We start from the raw sequence: 17577 nt of genomic DNA on the forward strand, positions 1-17577 counted from the left end.
AGGGGAGAGGTACAGTCCGGAATAGGATCGCCACGAAGATTTGTTTTAACTCCAGGTTGTAACTTAATCCTACACTCTCGCGACAGACGACCGAGGCTCGACGGGTTCCGAATGCTCTCTTACACTACCACTGCAGCACTGTGACCCTCGATGAACGCGTCGATCATCGCCTGAGGAGCCCCCGGCCCAAAAGCCGCTTTAGCGTTCCTCTGGGTCACCGCAGCAAATACCTCCGCCCTCGCGCACATCTTCTCCTCGACCGCCGCGATGGCTGCCTCCCTCTCCTCCACGCCCAGCCCCTTCGTCACCGCGTCCGCGAGTACCAAACCCAGCTCAAGCCCGTCAAGCATCGCAAGGTTCGCGCCCGCACCCGCGAAAGGGCCCATCAAGTGCGCTGCATCCCCAATGATGGTGACCCCGGGCGTGTGCGTCCACCGGTGGCCGACGGGGAGGTAGAACATCGGGCGGGGATAGATCGCATCCTCGTCGCACACCTCGATCATCTTCCGCATCCACGGCGCCCAGTCCTTGTACATCTCCAGCAGCACCCGCCGCGCCTCTTGCGGCTCGCGCGGGAGAGCCCAGTCGAGCGGCCCGCGGTGCAGGGCGTACGTGCGGATGCGTCCGTCGCCGTTGCGCTGCGAGAAGAACGTCTGTCCGCCTTCCAGGCAGTAGCAGCTCCCTAGTCCGATGTTGTCCACGATGTCTGCGTTCTCCGGCAGCGCAGCGACCGCGGGGGCGATGGAGATCTCGGCGCCCGTGATGTCGTGGTAGATGGGCGTCGCAGGGGACACGAGTGGGCGGATGCGCGAGTGGGCCCCGTCAGCACCGATCAGGATGTCGGCGACGACGACCAGGCCGTTTATGAACGTGAGCTCGTGCTTGCCGCTGCCCTCATCGAGAGCGCGCACCGACGCGAGGGCGTGGCCCCACTTGACTGCGCTCTCTGGGACGGCGGCGAGCATGATGTCGCGGAGGACCCGACGGTCGATCTCGGGGCGGGTCTGCGTCTCGTCCGTCACGTCATTCTCCGTGCGGCGCAAACGTGGGACGCCATCCTTGCCGCAGATGCGAGCTTCCTGGGCGTCGAGGCGCGAGGTGGTCTTGAATACTTCGGCGAGCCCATTCTCGCGCAGGGCGCGTTGGCCCTCGTCCCAGGTGAGGTCGAGCATTCCCCCAAGGTGTGCGCGAGCGCTGCTGCTCGCCTCTCTTTCGTAGAGCGTGGCCGGGACGCCGCGGTTCAGAAGGGTCACGAGGGTCACGAGCCCGCTTGGGCCGGCACCGATGATAGCGATGTTAGGATGATTGGCAGGAGGGGAGGACATTGTATAGGTTGACCTCCTTGATGGGTTGAAGGAAAGAGGATGGTTGGTTGGTTGCGTGGGGATGACCGGTGATTGTGTGTCTCTAAATACTTCGTGTTCTCCTAGAGATGTCTGAGACCACCACCCCACATGAAAGAACCCGCGTACTCCCATGAGTATGGGGCGTACAGGACTCTGGACCGCATTTGCAGGCCGATAGTGCGCGCAGTCCTGCTTCGGGATCACCGCTGAATAGAGAAGAAGCCTGACAAGGAGCATCGGCACGTATTGCCTGCACTGCCCATGCAAATCAATCGACCTTAGGTTCAGCGTGCTGCGACGTCGAGCCCCAAATTTCTGCGGCCGGCCGTCTGCAACAGCGATGGCACTTACGACCTGTTATCGCCATTCGCGGCAGCAGCAAACGGCGCAGTCGAAGAGAACGGCACAGTCGAGAGAGAGAGAGATTGCTTGCTTACGCACGGAGGGGTAAGGGAAAGAAGCCCAACTCTATTCTCGCAGCTCGCGACGACGACACCAAGATGAAGACCAAGGATGACTTTCACGACTTACCTGCCATGGATCTCGCGCTCGATTCCTCAAGCCTCAAGCCTCAAGCCTCCGCGGGTCGGCCAACGCGATAACGGGGAAGTCGATGCATTGCTCCTACGTAGCTTCTGCTGTGCGAGCGACGCCGTAGCTTCGCGCGGATGCGCACGGCATAGCGATATCGCGACTCCAACCTACAGCGCGAGCAAGGACGGAGGAGCGAATTTGCGCATACACTCACCTATCTACCCACCCACCCACCCACCCATCGGGCAGCGGCAAGACGATTCCAAGCGTCCCTCCTGCAGCGAACCGACGAAAGATGAAGAAGGGTGAGCACTGAGCACTGAGGACGCTGCTCTTGCGCTGAGCAGACGGAGGCTTAAGAAGACGACTGGTGCTCACCTTGTATGCGCTGCTATCCTGGTCCAAACACAAGACACCTGAGGTCCTCGCCCTCCTCCCGCCATCCCGGGTTGTATGCGCCCTTTCGATGAAGGCTGACATCCCGGTCCATCCAGCAGGGGGTCGTTTGGACTTGGAGGCGTCGTCGTTACATAGTAAGGAGGCGGCGGAGGAGGAGATGGTGGTGTAAGGGAAAGTCGACAGACGCCAGCGTGGTGGGAGTACTGTCGTCGTCGTCGTCGAAGTTGAAGGAGCCGAAGGCGTTACACACAAACTGTTCCCGGTGGTTAGCGTCGTTGGCGTTGTGATCACTCCCGTCGTCGTCGTCGTCATCGCACACCGCTTCAAATGCTCTATATGTTGCTTTTATTATTCTCGTAATACTAGAATGTGCTAAGTATCGTCTGCATCCCTACGCCAAAGTGTATATGGAAGATATTAGGTGGATGATGCGCAACACGTCGTAAGACCGAAACGAAACGCGGCGCAGGGGGGAGCAGGTACATGTCATGACGGTAATAACTGCAAGATACGAGGGAGGAGCTACGGAGCTACGGGTACGAGACAGATATAAGGGGTGGAACGAACGTGCACAGGTGAGAGTCCGGACGCAGGATGACGTCGACAAAACGAGGGCAGGCCAGGCGGACTAGTAGTAGTAAGTCTAGAGTGAGAGGCGATGTGGGTCAAGGGGGTATGAGCGGATGAGATCGCGGGTGACACCACAAGTCGCTGCTGCCTTCGTCTGCTACACGCTAAACACCTCCGGACGTGCCGTCCACATCCGTCTATGAGGGGCGGGAGGGGTGGCGCGCGAGGACGTTGCCAGTGCGCGCAGCCTGGATCGAGCTGAAGCGCTGGAGCTCCTCGGGCTTCATGGAGATCTTTTGACCGAAGCCGACCTTGCGAGCCGCGCGACGAATGAACGACACACGGTTGGCGTAGAGCGACTCGTTGATCGAAGCAGCGCGGGAAGTCGTGCGGGTCATGGGGACACCGCTCTCCTTGGCGTGCTGGGCAATGACCTTGTTGTGACGGTTCCGGAGGTACTTGATGATCGTGGCCTTCATCGCGAACTTGATCAGGTCGAGAGGGAAGAACCAGACGATATCCTGAAACAGCATGAGCAAAACACGTCCGAGAGATGTAACAAAACTGCGACTACTCACCCAAACCCAAACAATACCGACCCAACCACCAGAGATACCCTGGACGTTCGTGAAGCCCCAGTCACCGTACACAGCGATGATGGTCGAAATGAGCTGCGCAATGCCGAAGGCACCCATGAGGGCGAACGAGGGCCGCTCCATGAAGAAGAAGCCGTGCGAACGCGTGATGAAGATGAGGGCCTGCGAGATGATAGCGACTTGGAGGTAAACGACGGCGTGGAGCTGGGGGTCGTTGTGGTCGACGGCCCGGGTGGCGCCGTTGGTGAGGGTGACCCCGAACTTGTCGTAGAACCAGGTCGTGCGAATGGCAATCGCAACGAGAGCAATCCTGGAAATGTGCATGTCAGCATGGAACACTTGAATATCAAATGGACGAACACTTACGTCGAAAGCGTGAGGTAGAGACCGTACGCAACAGCGTAGGCGAAGATCTCAGCGAGATCCCAGCTGTCCGGCTCGTTGGAGGGCAAGACACGGTCGACCGAAAGCGTCATGATGGTACCGTCGTTAAGGAGGGCGATGATAAGAACCATGAACGGCGGGAAGTCGAACTTGAAGGCGAACGCGAGGATGGCGAAGCAGACGACGATACGGATGGTGACAGCACAAGCGTAGATGGCGTAGTTCCTCATACGCTGGAAGATGACACGCGAGCCACGGATGGCGTGAACGATGGTCGACAGACCGGGCTCCGTAAGGACGATATCGGCAGCCGAACGAGCAGCGTCGGTAGCACCCTCGACGGCAATACCGACGTTGGCACGCGACAGAGCGGGGGCGTCGTTGGCACCGTCACCAGTCATGGCGCAAAGGTGACCGAGAGCCTGGAGACGCTTGACGATCTCGTACTTGTGCTCGGGGAAGACACCAGCGAAACCGTCAGCGTCGAGGATCATCTCGTCGAGCGTACGGAAGCGGGAGCCGGGCTCGGGGCCGTCCTTGAGAACCTTGGCGGGGTACATGTGATCACCGAGGCCGAGACGACGACCGGTCTCCTTCGCAATAGCGAGCTGGTCACCGGTAACCATCTTGACCTTGACGCCGAGAGCCATAGCGTCGTCGATGGTCTGCTTGGTGTCGTCACGAGGAGGATCGAAAATGGCAAGAAGACCGATGAGCTCGAAGCCGTTGCCCTCGCCCTCCGGATCGTCACCGTCAACCTCCTCGAAGGCGACAGCGAGAGCACGGAGACCACGGGTAGCGAACTCCTCAACGTCAGCCTCAAGACGGTTCTCGATCTCCTCAGTCTTGTTACGCGTGCAGAGCTCGATGATGATACCGGTCATGCCCTTGGTGACACGCTTGAGCTTGCCGGAGGCCTCCTCGCGGTAAGTGATCTCGGTACGCTTGTCGACGGGGTTGAACGGCTTGAAGTCGAGGAGCTTGATACCAGCACGAGCGCGGGAGGGGTCGCCGATGGCGCCGACGACGCAAGTGTCGATGGCATCCTGGTTCTCGGTACGGGAGGCGTAGGCCGCGAGAAGGATGACGTCCTCAGGCGAGAAGGGGCCGTACGTGCGAATGGTGTCACGATCGATGGTGAGCTTGTTGGTGGTGAGCGTCCCAGTCTTGTCGGAGCAAAGAATGGTGACGGCGGCAAGCTCCTCGATGGCAGTGATACGGGTGACGATGGCCTTGTACTTGGCGAGCTGCTGAGCACCAACAGCGAGCGTGACGGACAAGACGGTGGGCATGGCAATGGGGATACCGCCGATCAAGAGGACAAGGATGTTGTCGAGACCGCGACGGTAGTGGTAACGGAAACCGGCGTACAAGCAGAAGATCTCCGCAATGACGAAGATACCGATGACAACCAAGCAGAAGGTTCCAATCTGGGCAAGAATCTTCTGCAAGTGACCGGTGGTGTCATCGTCCTGGCCGACGAGGTTGGCAGCACGACCGAAGAACGTGTTGGGACCGGTGGAGATGACAACACCCTCGGCCTCACCCTGCTTACAGGTGGAGCCACTGCAAGAACGTTGAGCATGACGAAGAGCAGACGATCAAGTAAAAGTACTTACGAGAAGCACTGATCACCGGTCTTCTTGCTCTGCGGGAGCGACTCGCCAGTGAGCGCAGCCTGGTCGATGGACACGTTGATAGCCTCGGTGAGACGACAATCCGCGGGGACGATGTCACCAATCTTGAAGGAGATCATGTCACCGGGGACGAGCTGGGCGGATTCGATCTCGCGCCACTGGCCAGCACGCTTGACCTTGGCCTTGGGAGCGAGAGAGTCCATGAGCGCCTTGACAGCGTTACCAGCGTTGCGTTCCTCGTAAAAACCGATAGCCGAGTTGATGATCAAAAGGACGACGATACCGACGAAGTCCTCCCAGTCGGGAGGGCGGTGCTCGCCGTTGGAGAGTGCGATAGCGACGAGGGCGGCCGCTTCCATGACCCAGGACAGCGGGTTCCACATGAAACTGAGGAACTACGGGACCATGGCGTCAGTATAGAGTTCGACGGAGGAAAGGGGGAGTTAACGCGGAACGTACCTGAAGGATGGGGTTTTGCTCCTCGCTCTCGAGCCTGTTAGGGCCAAAGAGCTCGAGACGACGGTTAGCCTCGTCGTCAGTGAGACCGTTCTCGTCACACTGGAGCAGCTTGAAGACATCGTCGACAACGATGGTCTCAAGGTCAACCTTCTCCTTGTCGTAGAGATCCTCAGCCTTAAGCTGGATCTGTAGAGCGGACAAGTCAGCAACTGGACAAGTCGACGAAGCAAGGCGCGCAAACTAACCTGGGCCATGTCGACCTTGGCATCTTTGGGAGAGACGCGATTGAGAGAACGAAGAAGTGAGAAAAACAGAAGAGGACGTACGAGTAACCTTCTCCTCCTCTTCACCAAAATCCTTGTACTCTCTCTTCCTCTTTTCGGGCTGCTGGGCCGGCTCGGCTGAGCCAGCCTCCTTCTCGACCTTGGGATCGGACATGAGGATGCGGGTAAACGGGGCGGCAAATGACGGGGGGGAAGCCGGGGGAGGGGGGAAACCCTAGACTAAGCTAAAGGTGTTCGCAAATAGCGAGGACGGAGGTGAGACAGCGGAGGGGAGGAAGAGGTGGAGGAAGGATGGACGACGCCAGCAGCCGCCAGAGACTTAAATAATGCTCCAGCCTCCGACCAAAAGATCAACACAAACAGAGCCAAACACAGACTGCCAGCCCGCGGCCGGCTCCTTCCATCTTGATCCGGACGGTTTCCTCCGCCATTGCTGAGATCCCCATCGGCCGCGCCCTCCGACCGAGCTGCGTTTTTGGACGGCTCCCCGTTGGCTGCACACGGCTCCTTTCGCTGTCACCGTGCTTACTCCCAACCCCTGCGGGCATACACGGGTCCATATCTCTGCCCGACGCTCGTCTTCCGTGTCGGACGCACCGTCCATCCTCCGACGCCCCAGCGACATCCGCCACCGCGCACTTGGCGGTTGCTACCCATCGCCTTCATCAGCTTCTCCCTCGTCGACCGCCTGTCGTGTGCACCCGTCTGCCCGCCACACCAGCCACCAGCACCTCATTGGACCGCCCCGGCCACGCCAATGGCCACCGTCCGACGTTAACATCAGTCACTGATGCGCGCAGTATCGTAAATGATGGATGCATCATCCCGCTATCAGCCCTCTGCAGCTTCTCCGCCCAAAGTCCAACTACACCCGTGGCAATGCGCGATGCTCCTCCCTCGACAGTTCTGTGCGCCCCGCTCGGGCTTGGCTTTCGTCCACCGACTTCATCTCCACAGCGAGATTCAGATTGCGTCCGTGACGTCCGGACAGCCTTGCGCCGCACGCATGTCTCTGCCTCGGTAATTATGCGGCGTACACACGCTTTTCAGAATTTCTGACCGGCGGGTAAGTACGCTTCCTGAACAGTTGTAGCGCTCGCCCGACGTCCGTTGTCACTCTGCCGTTCAATTCGGACATGCTCTTACGTGCAGCGCAATTGGACTTGCATGCTATCGAGCAGCAGCACGGCGTACGTGTGCGCCCTGTCGTACGCTATCCAGCAGCAAGGTGGCAAGGATCAGCCATTCGACGAAGCTGCCTGCGATCGTGAGAAGCCATAGAACCCGGTGCGAACCCGAGCACGACGTTGTTGGAGTAAGTCCACCGCTGCTCACCGTTCTGATTGCAGGCGAGTACCTCATAACACGGCGGAGCGTACTCAACGTTTGTCCGGTACGTATGCGGAGGCATCTCTTCGGTGAGCCCTAGATCTGTGACGAGGGCTGAACCCACACGAACGTCTCTTTCTCTCTTACGCTCCGAGCCTATCATCAGAGGTTTGATTGTCAGCACCCGACGGCGTCCAGGAGAACCCAAGTGGGCACTGCGCAGCCTTCGTGTGAGGCTGGTGCGTGTGAGGTTAAGTTCGTACCCCACCGTCCATCACCCTCCCTGATGGCGCACTATGTCCGCACCGGAAAGTGCACCACCCCCGCACTGATACGAAGCTCGTCCCACAAATTCCCGTGACTGCGGCACGCCAAGCAGACACCGTTGCCATTCGAGCCAACGTGTCCAGCGACTCTACTCTACTGTACGACATCCTCTGTGACTTTGCAGCGTGCGCCCGAGCTCCAAGTTCAAGTTCGCGTGCAAGTCCGCCAATCGGTCACTACGCCGTCCATCGATCCGGTAGCCCGATACGCACCATGCGTTGTGCAACGATCCCGATCAGGGAGCGTTCCCGCACGCCCGTCGCCCGACGTTGCCTTCGCCGTGGTGGCGCGCGCCGCGGATAGAACGATTCTCCTGAACCTGACTCTGCACGCTTCCGACCAAACCGTGCCTGCACCCCGACTCCCGAGCCCCTTGCAGTGGAGCCCGCCTGCGCATCGTGCACAACGCACCGTGTTGGCACCTTTTCGGCCGCACCGGGAGCTCTAGATCTCCTCTCGTAAGCTCACACAAGCTCCGAGCCCGATGTGCAAAACCGCTCGAAAAGGTCGGAAGATCGTCGAACGAGAGCTCGGAGCGCGTCGCCCCGTCGCAGGAGAGCCACATCCCACCCAGTCTCCCGACGGCTCAGCCGCTCAAGGGGGTCTGGTCGGCATCGCGGCGGCGACAGGATCGGACGCACAGCGATTGGCTCGTCCGGCCCCCCGGCGACCCAAACTTAGCAGCTCGCCGGGGTCGGACCGGGCAGGGGGAGCTGGCTGCAAGGGGCGACTCGCGAGCAGGGTTTGCCGCCGGAAACCGTGCAGGGAGATGACCTCACTCCACGCTAGCCGGTGATGGATTCATCGTGCGTTGTCCAGAAGCGAGGGGATCTAGATGCGATCTCGCGCATCGCGCATCTGCCCATCTCGCGAGCCTGATCTGATATCTCCTCGTCTCCTCGCTAGCGCGTGCGCGAGCAAGGTCGGACGCGAGCTCGCAGCAGAGGCAGAGACGCGGTCTCCGCCTTGGCTGTCGTCTTGCTCCCGACTCCCAACGCGTCCTTGGCTGCTGCGTCGAAGCGGGCGCGTCGCACTCCTCACACCACCCGAGGCTCCCAGTAGTGCGCTCCGAATGATCGCGCGAGTCTCGAAGACGCACGTACGACGGAGCCTGACGGTCATGAGAACGCGAAGAGATGGTCTTCCCCCCTCCGACTCTCCGAGTGGCTGCCCACGACATGATCACCGCGCACGTCCACCAGCGGCCCTCTCGGGCGCATCGCACACCACACCACGCTATGTTTAGAACCCCCCCCCCCCAGGCACGTACGTACAGCACATCGCGCGCGTCACCGTCTGTCATATCTTCAGAGTCCGGATATCTCACCACGTCGCCCACAAATCAGCGTGGTGCGGTATGCATGCCGTATCGCCCCACCGAGGGAGGCAACCCATGGCATAAGAAGCTCAGCCTCAGCCTGACAGCCTGAGCTTCCGCCCCCGCCCCGCCCCCCGGCCTCCAGCCCCCACGCGCACGGACCCCCCTTCTAGAAGCGAAACGACCTCCCCGGTCGCGCGACAAGTATGTACAGTACCAAGCAAGCTTCCTCGCGGCCGAGAACTGCTTTACTGCGAGTCCCCGACTTTGCGTCATGGTCCGGAGCGCCCAGGTGTCCGCTGTAAATGCTTGCATGCATTCCCACTTTTGTGGTTGGACTTCAAGTGGCAAGTGGCAAGATTGGGAGACGGGTTCTGGGTCCTCGATTCTGGGCTGGGCTGCTGTGTACGGGACTCGAGCTCGAGAGACTGGCTTGGTGGTGTCCTACCTAGTGCGCACATGCATGCCGGTGCGTCTTCTGTGACGCAGCACGGGCACTTTCTCTCCACATATCACAAGTTCGACGCAACGTGCTGGCGTTCTCGCGTTCTCGCGTTCTCGCCTCGCGAACTCGGACGGCAGCGGAATCGGAACGGTCAAGTACGGGCTCGTAGGTTTCGGGATCGTCGCTCGACGCTCCTTCGCGGTTCGCGGTTCCATATGATGCATCCGATGATTCGATGATATGTACAGTACTGTACATGTCGACGCAGGCTGACTGGCCGCCTTGGCTGCCCCGCGGCGCGAAGCTAAGCTGCTGTGATAAAGTTCGTGAAGGCGGCTTCTCGTATCATCGCAAGGCCGCAATCGCAAGGTCGCAAGGTCGGAATCGGGTCGGACGAGTGGCCGGCATAAGTATGTGTACAGTAAGTACAGCACAGATCTTCGTATCTGGTTCCGTCGTTCCTCCTCGCGCACGCGCACGCGCACGCACACCACTCCCCGGGGCGGGTGCGTGATACGGACCCAAGTCCGCTCTCACACCGCTCAGTTACGTCCGTCCGTCCGTTCGTGCATCCCCGTACGATGATGTCATGGCACGAGCTGCAATATACTTAGCTCATGGCCAGATGAGAGGACCCCATTTCCGTCAATCTGGGTATCTACTGGTTACCTACCTGAAATGCAGACAGACGCACTCCGAGTCGAGGTGCTCCCCCTGCCTCCCGAGCCCGCACTGCGTGTTTTCCTCCCTCCAAATTTCCCTCCCCGAGATTTTTTTTTTCCATGCTCGCTCATGTTTGCGTGCTGAGTGCTCCCCTGCGCACGCATGGTGTTCCAGCCCACGCTATCTCTCGCTGCCGTCGCCGTCGCCGTCGGCCGACGCGCGACGGTGTCGGACGGGAAGGTGCTTACGCTACGCCCTTCTCGAAGCCCCGCGCGCGCAAAAAGAAAAGGGGGAGTGGGGGCCCGGGGGGAGGCTGGCCGCTGTGCAGACTGAGATGGATCTTATGGAATAATGCCGCCAGCGGTCCGAATCCGCCCCCGATACGGTGCGTCCGGATGGGCGCCTCCTGAATATTATCATTAATCCCATTTGCCATTTGCCATTTGCCATTGCTCTCGAGTCTCGAGTGAGAGTGAGTCGAGTCTCGCCCGCCGCACATGTAGCCATGCATGGGCCCACTGGCCAATTTCGCGCAGCTTGATATTCTCCTAATATCTATGTCGTTGCGCGCGGCGTGCCGGTTATCGATGTCCCGCCCATGTCAATGATGCGTGAAGCCCAGACGTGCTTGCTCGATGGGCCATGGCCGACGGTTGACTAGGGTGTAGTGACTAGTGACTGGTGACTAGTGATCCATGACTCTTGGCCATGCAAGGGTCGAGGAACCGAGGAACGTTCTGCAGTGTTCTTCCTGAACTCGTCAGGACTCCAGAGCCCGCCCCCGAGCACTTCCGCATTTCGCATTTCGCGTTTCGCAGTTCGCAGTTCGATGGGCCGGCGCGGGCCTCGGGGCCTCAAGGCCTCAAGGCCTCAAGGCCTCAAGAGCTCCATTCTTCTGTGCAGTGCAGTGCTTGCGCTGGCAGGACGCAATTTCGCGGTCTATGTACCGTCTGCCCAGCCCGATCGACGATCTCCAGTGGCTAGTGGCTAGTGGCTAGTGGCTAGTGATCGGTGGCTCAAGCTTGCAAGCCTGGGCTCTGGATCATGGATGTCTGCCGTACTTACTGGGGTCTTCCGCGGCGGCAGGCCTTCCAAGTTTGGGCCACTGCTATGCATACTGCGAGTACGTATACGAGTCTGGTACGAGTTTGAGTACGAATCGTGTTCACCTGAGCTTGTACCCGGATGCTAATCCACATCCTCGACCACGACCAAGTCCACGTCCACTTAGAGTACTAGTCACGGCTACTGCTACTTACTCTCGCGATCGGAGGGGCGGTCTGGGCCCACTGGCACCAGTTGTTTGTCACGTAAGTGCTCTCTAGGCTCTGCTCTGCTTTACAGACTTACTACTCGACTCCTCGGACACTCCCGCTGCCAAGTGCCCGCTTGTCCTCCTAGAGGATCCGGAGCCTGGGAGTACTTACTCGTACATACTAAGTTACTTACAGAACCTCAGCCGACATTCGATCAAACTTGAACGGCCCCGACTTGTCAATATCCAGATCCAGATCCGCATCCGCGCACGATCGCCTCGAAGGATCGCGAGCATGCCGCACAGTACTGGTAGTCTGAGACGTACGGCGCGGGTCGGTCGGGAGGCTCGTCCGAGAGGATCTCAATAACGAACAAGAGGAGTGCATCAGACATCTCGCACGGCCGCAGCCGCAGTGGGATGGGAGCACGCGCTACTTACGTCGACTGCGCGAGGGCGGGGTTAGCGGGACGAACGAGAGCTTGAGAGGCGGCAGTGCCAGTGTGGACGCCGTGGACGAAGCGGGTGGCGGGTTATGCGGACTCGGAGGCGTACGATGGGTCGTTCGAGTTGTTGCGGAGTAGTCTGTCTGTCGACTAGGCCCTTCGTCTATCCAACACTACGAGAGTTTGCGACGATACGCAGTCTGCGTAGTATCAGTGATGATTTGGATGTCCTGACTCCTGAAGCAACGCGACCGCCGCCTCAGTGGCATATTTGCGCTTTCATTTCAGGACGAGAACTCGTACGTCCGCCTGCGTGCGCTATATATTTATCGTATAAGAAAGAAAGCCACTGTTTGGTGACACGGTCAAACCTCCTATTTGTTCGCAAGCAAGAACCACATCACATCATCAGCCTCCGGCGCCAGGAAACTTACGGCAAAGAAAGAAAGATGCACTCACGGTCCGACATCAGCGTGTGCAGGATCTTGGCCGCATGCAGCTGCGGAAACATACTGCGAATGTTCTCCCTCCACGCGTCGTAGCTACGGTAGCAGGCTCCCGCGAGACGCACACCCACGTCACCCGCTCGAGGTCGAGGAAAGGCGGCTGGGGCAAGATATCGTCGAGCCGTAGCTCCGAGATCTGGTCGAGCGACTTCTCCCGAGACTGCGACCGAGTGGTGTGCCAGATCGTGATCCTGCGGATGCGCTCTGTGCGGATGCTCTTCAACGCGTCCTTGACGAGAGACGTGTCGCAATTGACCACGGCCATCGTGAGCAAATTCCTGGTAGTACGACCGCGCTTATGGGGACTTTGGGACGTGGAGCGACTGAAGTTCCAACTGTCATATTGAAACCTCCCAAGTTGTCGGCCCGTGAGCTCTATAGGTCACGTGCGGTGCGCGCGGGGCGTACCTGCTGAGACAGAGTGCATACATACGTATGCATAGGCAGCGCTCCGAGTCCTTGACACTTGCACGGTTCGACATCGACATGTATACTAGAGACTCAATAGACGAAAGACAGATGAGTGCTTAAGCGGGGCGGTATTGGGAATTCAGATCCCTTGGCGTTGAGTCTCCCGTCAACGCCTGGCACGCCGGAGGTACGGCCATGGTACGGGTGAACATGAGAACAAGTCGGATGGTATTGCCATTTGCGCCATCACGGTCACGGTCGTTCGGAATGCATACATGGACCCCATCATTCGGGCAAAGGCCAAGACGCGGGGAGGCGGTGGGGAAGTGCCGTTATGCCCATTCAATATCATTGATGGTGCGACACGACGCACGTACATCCGCGTTAACGCTAACGTTAAGTATGTCGACATCAGCGGGAAAGCTTTGACCGTGCACTGCACTACCGTCATGTGTACGCCAAGGCCGACGACGAAACGGGGCTTCGCTGCTTCTTCTCGGCGTACTGTGGATGGTGTGATTGCCAGTTAGATGTGTTGCAATTGAGTGATTGCGTGAGCGCATGCGTCTGACATCGGAGGATAGTCGATGGCAATTAGAAGACAGCGACAGAATTCGCTAGTAGTCTTCCGGAGGTTCGAATATCTGGTCGCAGCCCACCGGAGGCTCGATGGCCATCCTGCGCAGCACGCCAAGGTAGATGAAGAGAAGCTTCCGAGGATAGAGCTTCCGAGATGCATGCTCAGCGATTTGATGTTCAGATGGCGGAGATGGCGGGATGGTACTGAGGGATCGAGCCTGGTGCGCGAGTTGATCCGCCGCTCAGGCTGTGCGCTCCAGTCAAGAGGCGGTGAAGCTCCATGGCCAGGGATTGGTACAGATCGCGAGGTTCTGCGCATACTGGTAAAGGCGGTATTAGCGTGATTGCATGTGGAAGCAGTAAAAGCTCACCCTGGGAGCGTTTAGTGCAACTTGATGCTAAGGATGATTAGTGCTCGATGGCTCGACGGCGTAACCCTGTGCGTGTTACGCTCAAATCGACGAGGCTACGTAGCTTCGAGAGTCACCAGGGTGCGTCAAACAACACTGTCGCGGACTAGTAGAGTGAAAGTGGTTGGGGTGGTTTCGTGGAACCTCCGGTGAGCTGAGCGTAGAGGCGTAGAGACAGCCTGGCCTTACAATACTTTGCCTGTTCTACAAAGCAGACAGACTGTGTCAGGGCTGGCGCGGACGAAGGGTTACAGGTCAATATGACATAGAAAACGTCCTCGACGTACGACATGAGAACACTTTGTGAGACTGCAGAATTCAGGTTAAGCATTCATCGCGTCTATCATGCAATATCCCTTACAATGACTATGATCCTTCGACTTCTCGGCATCAATCGCAGTCCGTACGAACGCGAGCGCGTCCTGCATACTGTTCTCCGTCCGGGTAACATGCTTAGACCCCATCGAAGCCGGAGCTGCATGTCGCGTGTGCACCTCTACGTCCTCCGGTCCATTCGGGACGGCAGCTGCGCGGCACTCGGCGACGTTTTTCCGGAACTGGACATGCCACCTCTCGTAGTCCTCGCCCTCCAATGGCTCCGCAATTCCGAGGATGCTCCCGTTGACGAGATCGTCGACGACGCACAACTCGCGTGTGATCCCAGCAGCCTTCCACTTCGCCCCCGGAGATGCACCGGCAGGCCCGGGCGTGTCCGAGTCGTCTTTCTGCAGCGCTGGCACGGTTGCAAGAAAGCGTGCAGAGACTTCCGGCTTGTTGAGCGCAAAGACAGTGGTTAGTCCGACGAAGCGACCGTCGACGAGGCAGGCCGCGAGGTACAGTCCACCGTACGACCAGGGGTTCTTGCCGAGGATGAGGCCCTCCACAGTGTAGAGCTGCTCCATGAAGCTCCACGGCAGCCGAATCAGCCTCAGAGCGGGTGCTTCGATGTGTAGCGCGGCCACATCGACGTAGTTCGCACGGAGGATGTCTGCTGGCGCACCGGCATCCGCGAGCAGCACGAGCGCGGGCTGGCGCAACATCGCGGTGCTTCCGTGGACGTTGTTGAGCAGACTGCCTGCCAAGGCGACGGCTGCGTTCACGATCGGCCCCGTCAGCTGCGAGTGATTGTCGCCCGAGGCCGGAAGCGTGTAAGAGAGCGAGCCAGCGACGACGTAGAGCACTGTCATATGTCGCTGGGAATGGTCAAAGAAGGGACGCGGGGACGACCATAGTACGAACCGGGCGCTCATGATGACGATCTGTAACCCCAGCCAGACGTAGGACTGCAAAGTGGTAGCGGAAGATAGCGTCACGTAGTTGAGGATGTAGTATGCTAGGACTCCGACAGAGGCCAGCGCGGCAAGGAACCGCACACGCTTGAGGTCGCCTGGTCGACGATGGGCAACGACGTCTCCAGGACGAAGAAGCGGTGTCTCACGGGTGTCCTGCCAAAGGATGAAACAGGGACCTTTCGGGGCCGCAGTCATGACGCTGTCGTTCGGGTGAATGATTGACGACGGAAATTCGCGCCCATGGTTGTCTTTCAGCCGAGCGAAGGGAGCAGTGGTGTAGAGCACCAGGGCGAGGGGCGCAGCACAGCCAGCAATCGCAGAAGAAGTGAAGCAGAGCACCAGGGTCGCCGTCCAGACCCCAGTAGACCGGATATGGTCCATGAAGTGTTCCATGAGACGTAGAGTAGCAAGTGGAATCGTAGCGAGGACGATAGTGATCGCGACGTTCATGGCCGCTTGGGCGACTTGACGAGAGGCACGTCTCCCCGCGAACGGGCATCGCGCGTACCCAGCAATGATCACGATTGGCCGCTGCCACCGCGAGTGCGCCGCGTCGTCATAGATGGTTTGGAGGAGGGAGCCTCTGTCGTCCTGCCACCACCCCTCGCCTTCGCCCTCGACTCTCCTGAAGCTCTTCGCCATCTTCGTGCGCACAGTCGTGTAGGCACCCCCGCCGCCGAGGTTGACCCCGGCTGCCTCAGCACGCCCGAGGCCAAGGGCGAGCTTCGCGTATGCGCGAACGGCACCGACCAGTCCGAAGAGGGTCCACATGGTGCTCATGCGCTCCCATAAGGGCGCGGATGGCGACACAAGTTTGTCCTCCACCGTGTCCGCGGCAAGCAGAGACACAATGGCTGAGAGGTCGACGAACGATGGGGCGAGTGAGGGGCTAGTAGCGGCATCCAATTCCACGGGCTCGCGGGGGCGCGGCGCCGCACGAGCATTCTGCGCTAGCCACAGAGGGGAGACGATGGCGAGTAGGGTTTTGAGCATCGTCGTCATGGGACGACGAGGTTGTTCTAGAAATGTATACTATTGCTTTCGTCGATCGTTGAGGATCGTGCAATGAGGCCTGAGGTTCTGCAGGATACGGACGTACCTAAATGAATCTTGTGAGGGGAGCGACCATCTCGGGGCGGGCGAGGATGCTTCAAGTTCATGCACGGAGCATTTGTGCCGTGCGGATTACGCCAGGAGGCACTTGAGACGGGGTGCTCGCGGTTGACAGGGTGCAGAGGGTGCGGACCATGGGTGGGCGAGATGAAGAGAGTCTGACAGCTTTCCCGGGAAACAGCGCAATGTGGTTTTGAGTTTTGACACTCGAAACAAGTGAAGAATAGCGACATCGGCGGGATGCCGTACACCAACCACACAGAGGTGATGGAACCACATAGGATTGCCGGGACATGCTGCCTATCAACATCATAGTTCGCGCTGCGGTATCCTGCTGATCGACATTGACATATCCTGGTCCAACGTGCGATGTCAGCGCCAGAGTCGTGGGCTGGGTATTGAATGAACTAAGGTGCCACCATAGTGAGGGCACGACTGTGTATGGTACCGTACTAGTCAGTTTGAGGAAGAATCAATGCGGATGCCGAAATTACTGTCCAACCTCTTATGATAGTACGCCGCACGCCTGACACCGACCAGTCTGACGGCAGCGTCCCTCATATGGTCTGCTACCAGGATTCACTTGAATATCTCGCGGCCGTAAACGACGACCCAAAAGCGAGCAGAGGTTTGAGAGGAGTCTAAGACATCCATCGACGGCTGCAAAGTGAGACAAGTCCGCAGTACCGGCCAGTTATCTGCATCTGCAGACTACACAAACTATCACGGCATTTGTCAGCGAAGGGTAACAGACTGTGAGGGAGAAACGCACACGCGACATGCCCCAGGGGGACAGAGGGAGGCATGCAGTCGCAAGGGGTTCTGAGGGTCGAGCTTCGGAGATGAAGGTGTTCGAGTGTTTATTGAGATGGCGGAGATGGCTGGATGGTGCTCGAGGGACACGGTTGGCGGGCTGTGTGGGGGGGAGGAGTTCATGCAACAGACATGTTGGAGGCGTTTATCTTCCATATACACTTTGGCGTAGGGACGCAGATGATACTTACTTAGCACATTCGAGTATTACAAGAATAGTAAAAGCAACATATAGAGCAGTTGAACTTGCGTGATGAAGACGACAATGACGACATTTAAAGACAAGTACGAGGAAGAGACGAGGACGGCCCGTTGCCTGGCGTCTTTCATGCAGTGAAGTGACCACCATCTTCTCTTCCTTCGTCCTCCTCGCTATGTGACGACAACAACTCCAAGTCCAAACGAATATCTGCTGGATGGCTTCCGTGGTTCCAAAGGGCATATACAGCCCGCAGCGGAGG

General features: G+C 58.8%; 5 protein-coding genes across 5 annotated transcripts; all 5 read right to left on the reverse strand.

Annotated features, from left to right (window-relative positions):
• Window positions 1-72: 72 nt before the first annotated feature.
• On the reverse strand, window positions 73-1987 carry L226DRAFT_217911 (FAD/NAD-P-binding domain-containing protein). The gene is made up of 2 exons (XM_067672971.1): window positions 1878-1987; window positions 73-1426 (listed from the first exon to the last, which is right to left on the reverse strand). The coding sequence occupies exons 1-2, from the start codon at window positions 1882-1884 to the stop codon at window positions 120-122; spliced, it is 1314 nt and encodes a 437-aa protein (XP_067531499.1). The 5' UTR covers window positions 1885-1987; the 3' UTR covers window positions 73-119.
• Window positions 1988-2668: 681 nt separating this feature from the next.
• On the reverse strand, window positions 2669-6439 carry L226DRAFT_513908 (plasma membrane H+-transporting ATPase). The gene is made up of 7 exons (XM_067678390.1): window positions 6252-6439; window positions 6171-6193; window positions 5926-6111; window positions 5449-5861; window positions 3812-5395; window positions 3428-3755; window positions 2669-3370 (listed from the first exon to the last, which is right to left on the reverse strand). The coding sequence occupies exons 1-7, from the start codon at window positions 6361-6363 to the stop codon at window positions 3047-3049; spliced, it is 2970 nt and encodes a 989-aa protein (XP_067531500.1). The 5' UTR covers window positions 6364-6439; the 3' UTR covers window positions 2669-3046.
• A 5231-nt stretch (window positions 6440-11670) lies between these two features.
• On the reverse strand, window positions 11671-12127 carry L226DRAFT_538528 (uncharacterized protein). The gene has a single exon (XM_067681516.1). It carries the CDS (start codon window positions 11939-11941, stop codon window positions 11786-11788), a length of 156 nt encoding a protein of 51 aa, XP_067531501.1. The 5' UTR covers window positions 11942-12127; the 3' UTR covers window positions 11671-11785.
• A 92-nt stretch (window positions 12128-12219) lies between these two features.
• On the reverse strand, window positions 12220-12813 carry L226DRAFT_538529 (uncharacterized protein). The gene is made up of 2 exons (XM_067681517.1): window positions 12452-12813; window positions 12220-12366 (listed from the first exon to the last, which is right to left on the reverse strand). The coding sequence occupies exon 1, from the start codon at window positions 12761-12763 to the stop codon at window positions 12461-12463; it is 303 nt and encodes a 100-aa protein (XP_067531502.1). The 5' UTR covers window positions 12764-12813; the 3' UTR covers window positions 12220-12366; window positions 12452-12460.
• Window positions 12814-14141: 1328 nt separating this feature from the next.
• Window positions 14142-16550, reverse strand: L226DRAFT_513911 (uncharacterized protein). Its single transcript, XM_067678391.1, has 2 exons — window positions 16290-16550; window positions 14142-16228 (listed from the first exon to the last, which is right to left on the reverse strand). Exon 2 carries the CDS (start codon window positions 16190-16192, stop codon window positions 14222-14224), a length of 1971 nt encoding a protein of 656 aa, XP_067531503.1. The 5' UTR covers window positions 16193-16228; window positions 16290-16550; the 3' UTR covers window positions 14142-14221.
• Window positions 16551-17577: the final 1027 nt, after the last annotated feature.

Source organism: Lentinus tigrinus (assembly GCF_003813185.1).
Source record: "Lentinus tigrinus ALCF2SS1-7 unplaced genomic scaffold L226scaffold_33, whole genome shotgun sequence".
Classification (NCBI taxonomy): Eukaryota; Fungi; Basidiomycota; class Agaricomycetes; order Polyporales; family Polyporaceae; genus Lentinus; species Lentinus tigrinus.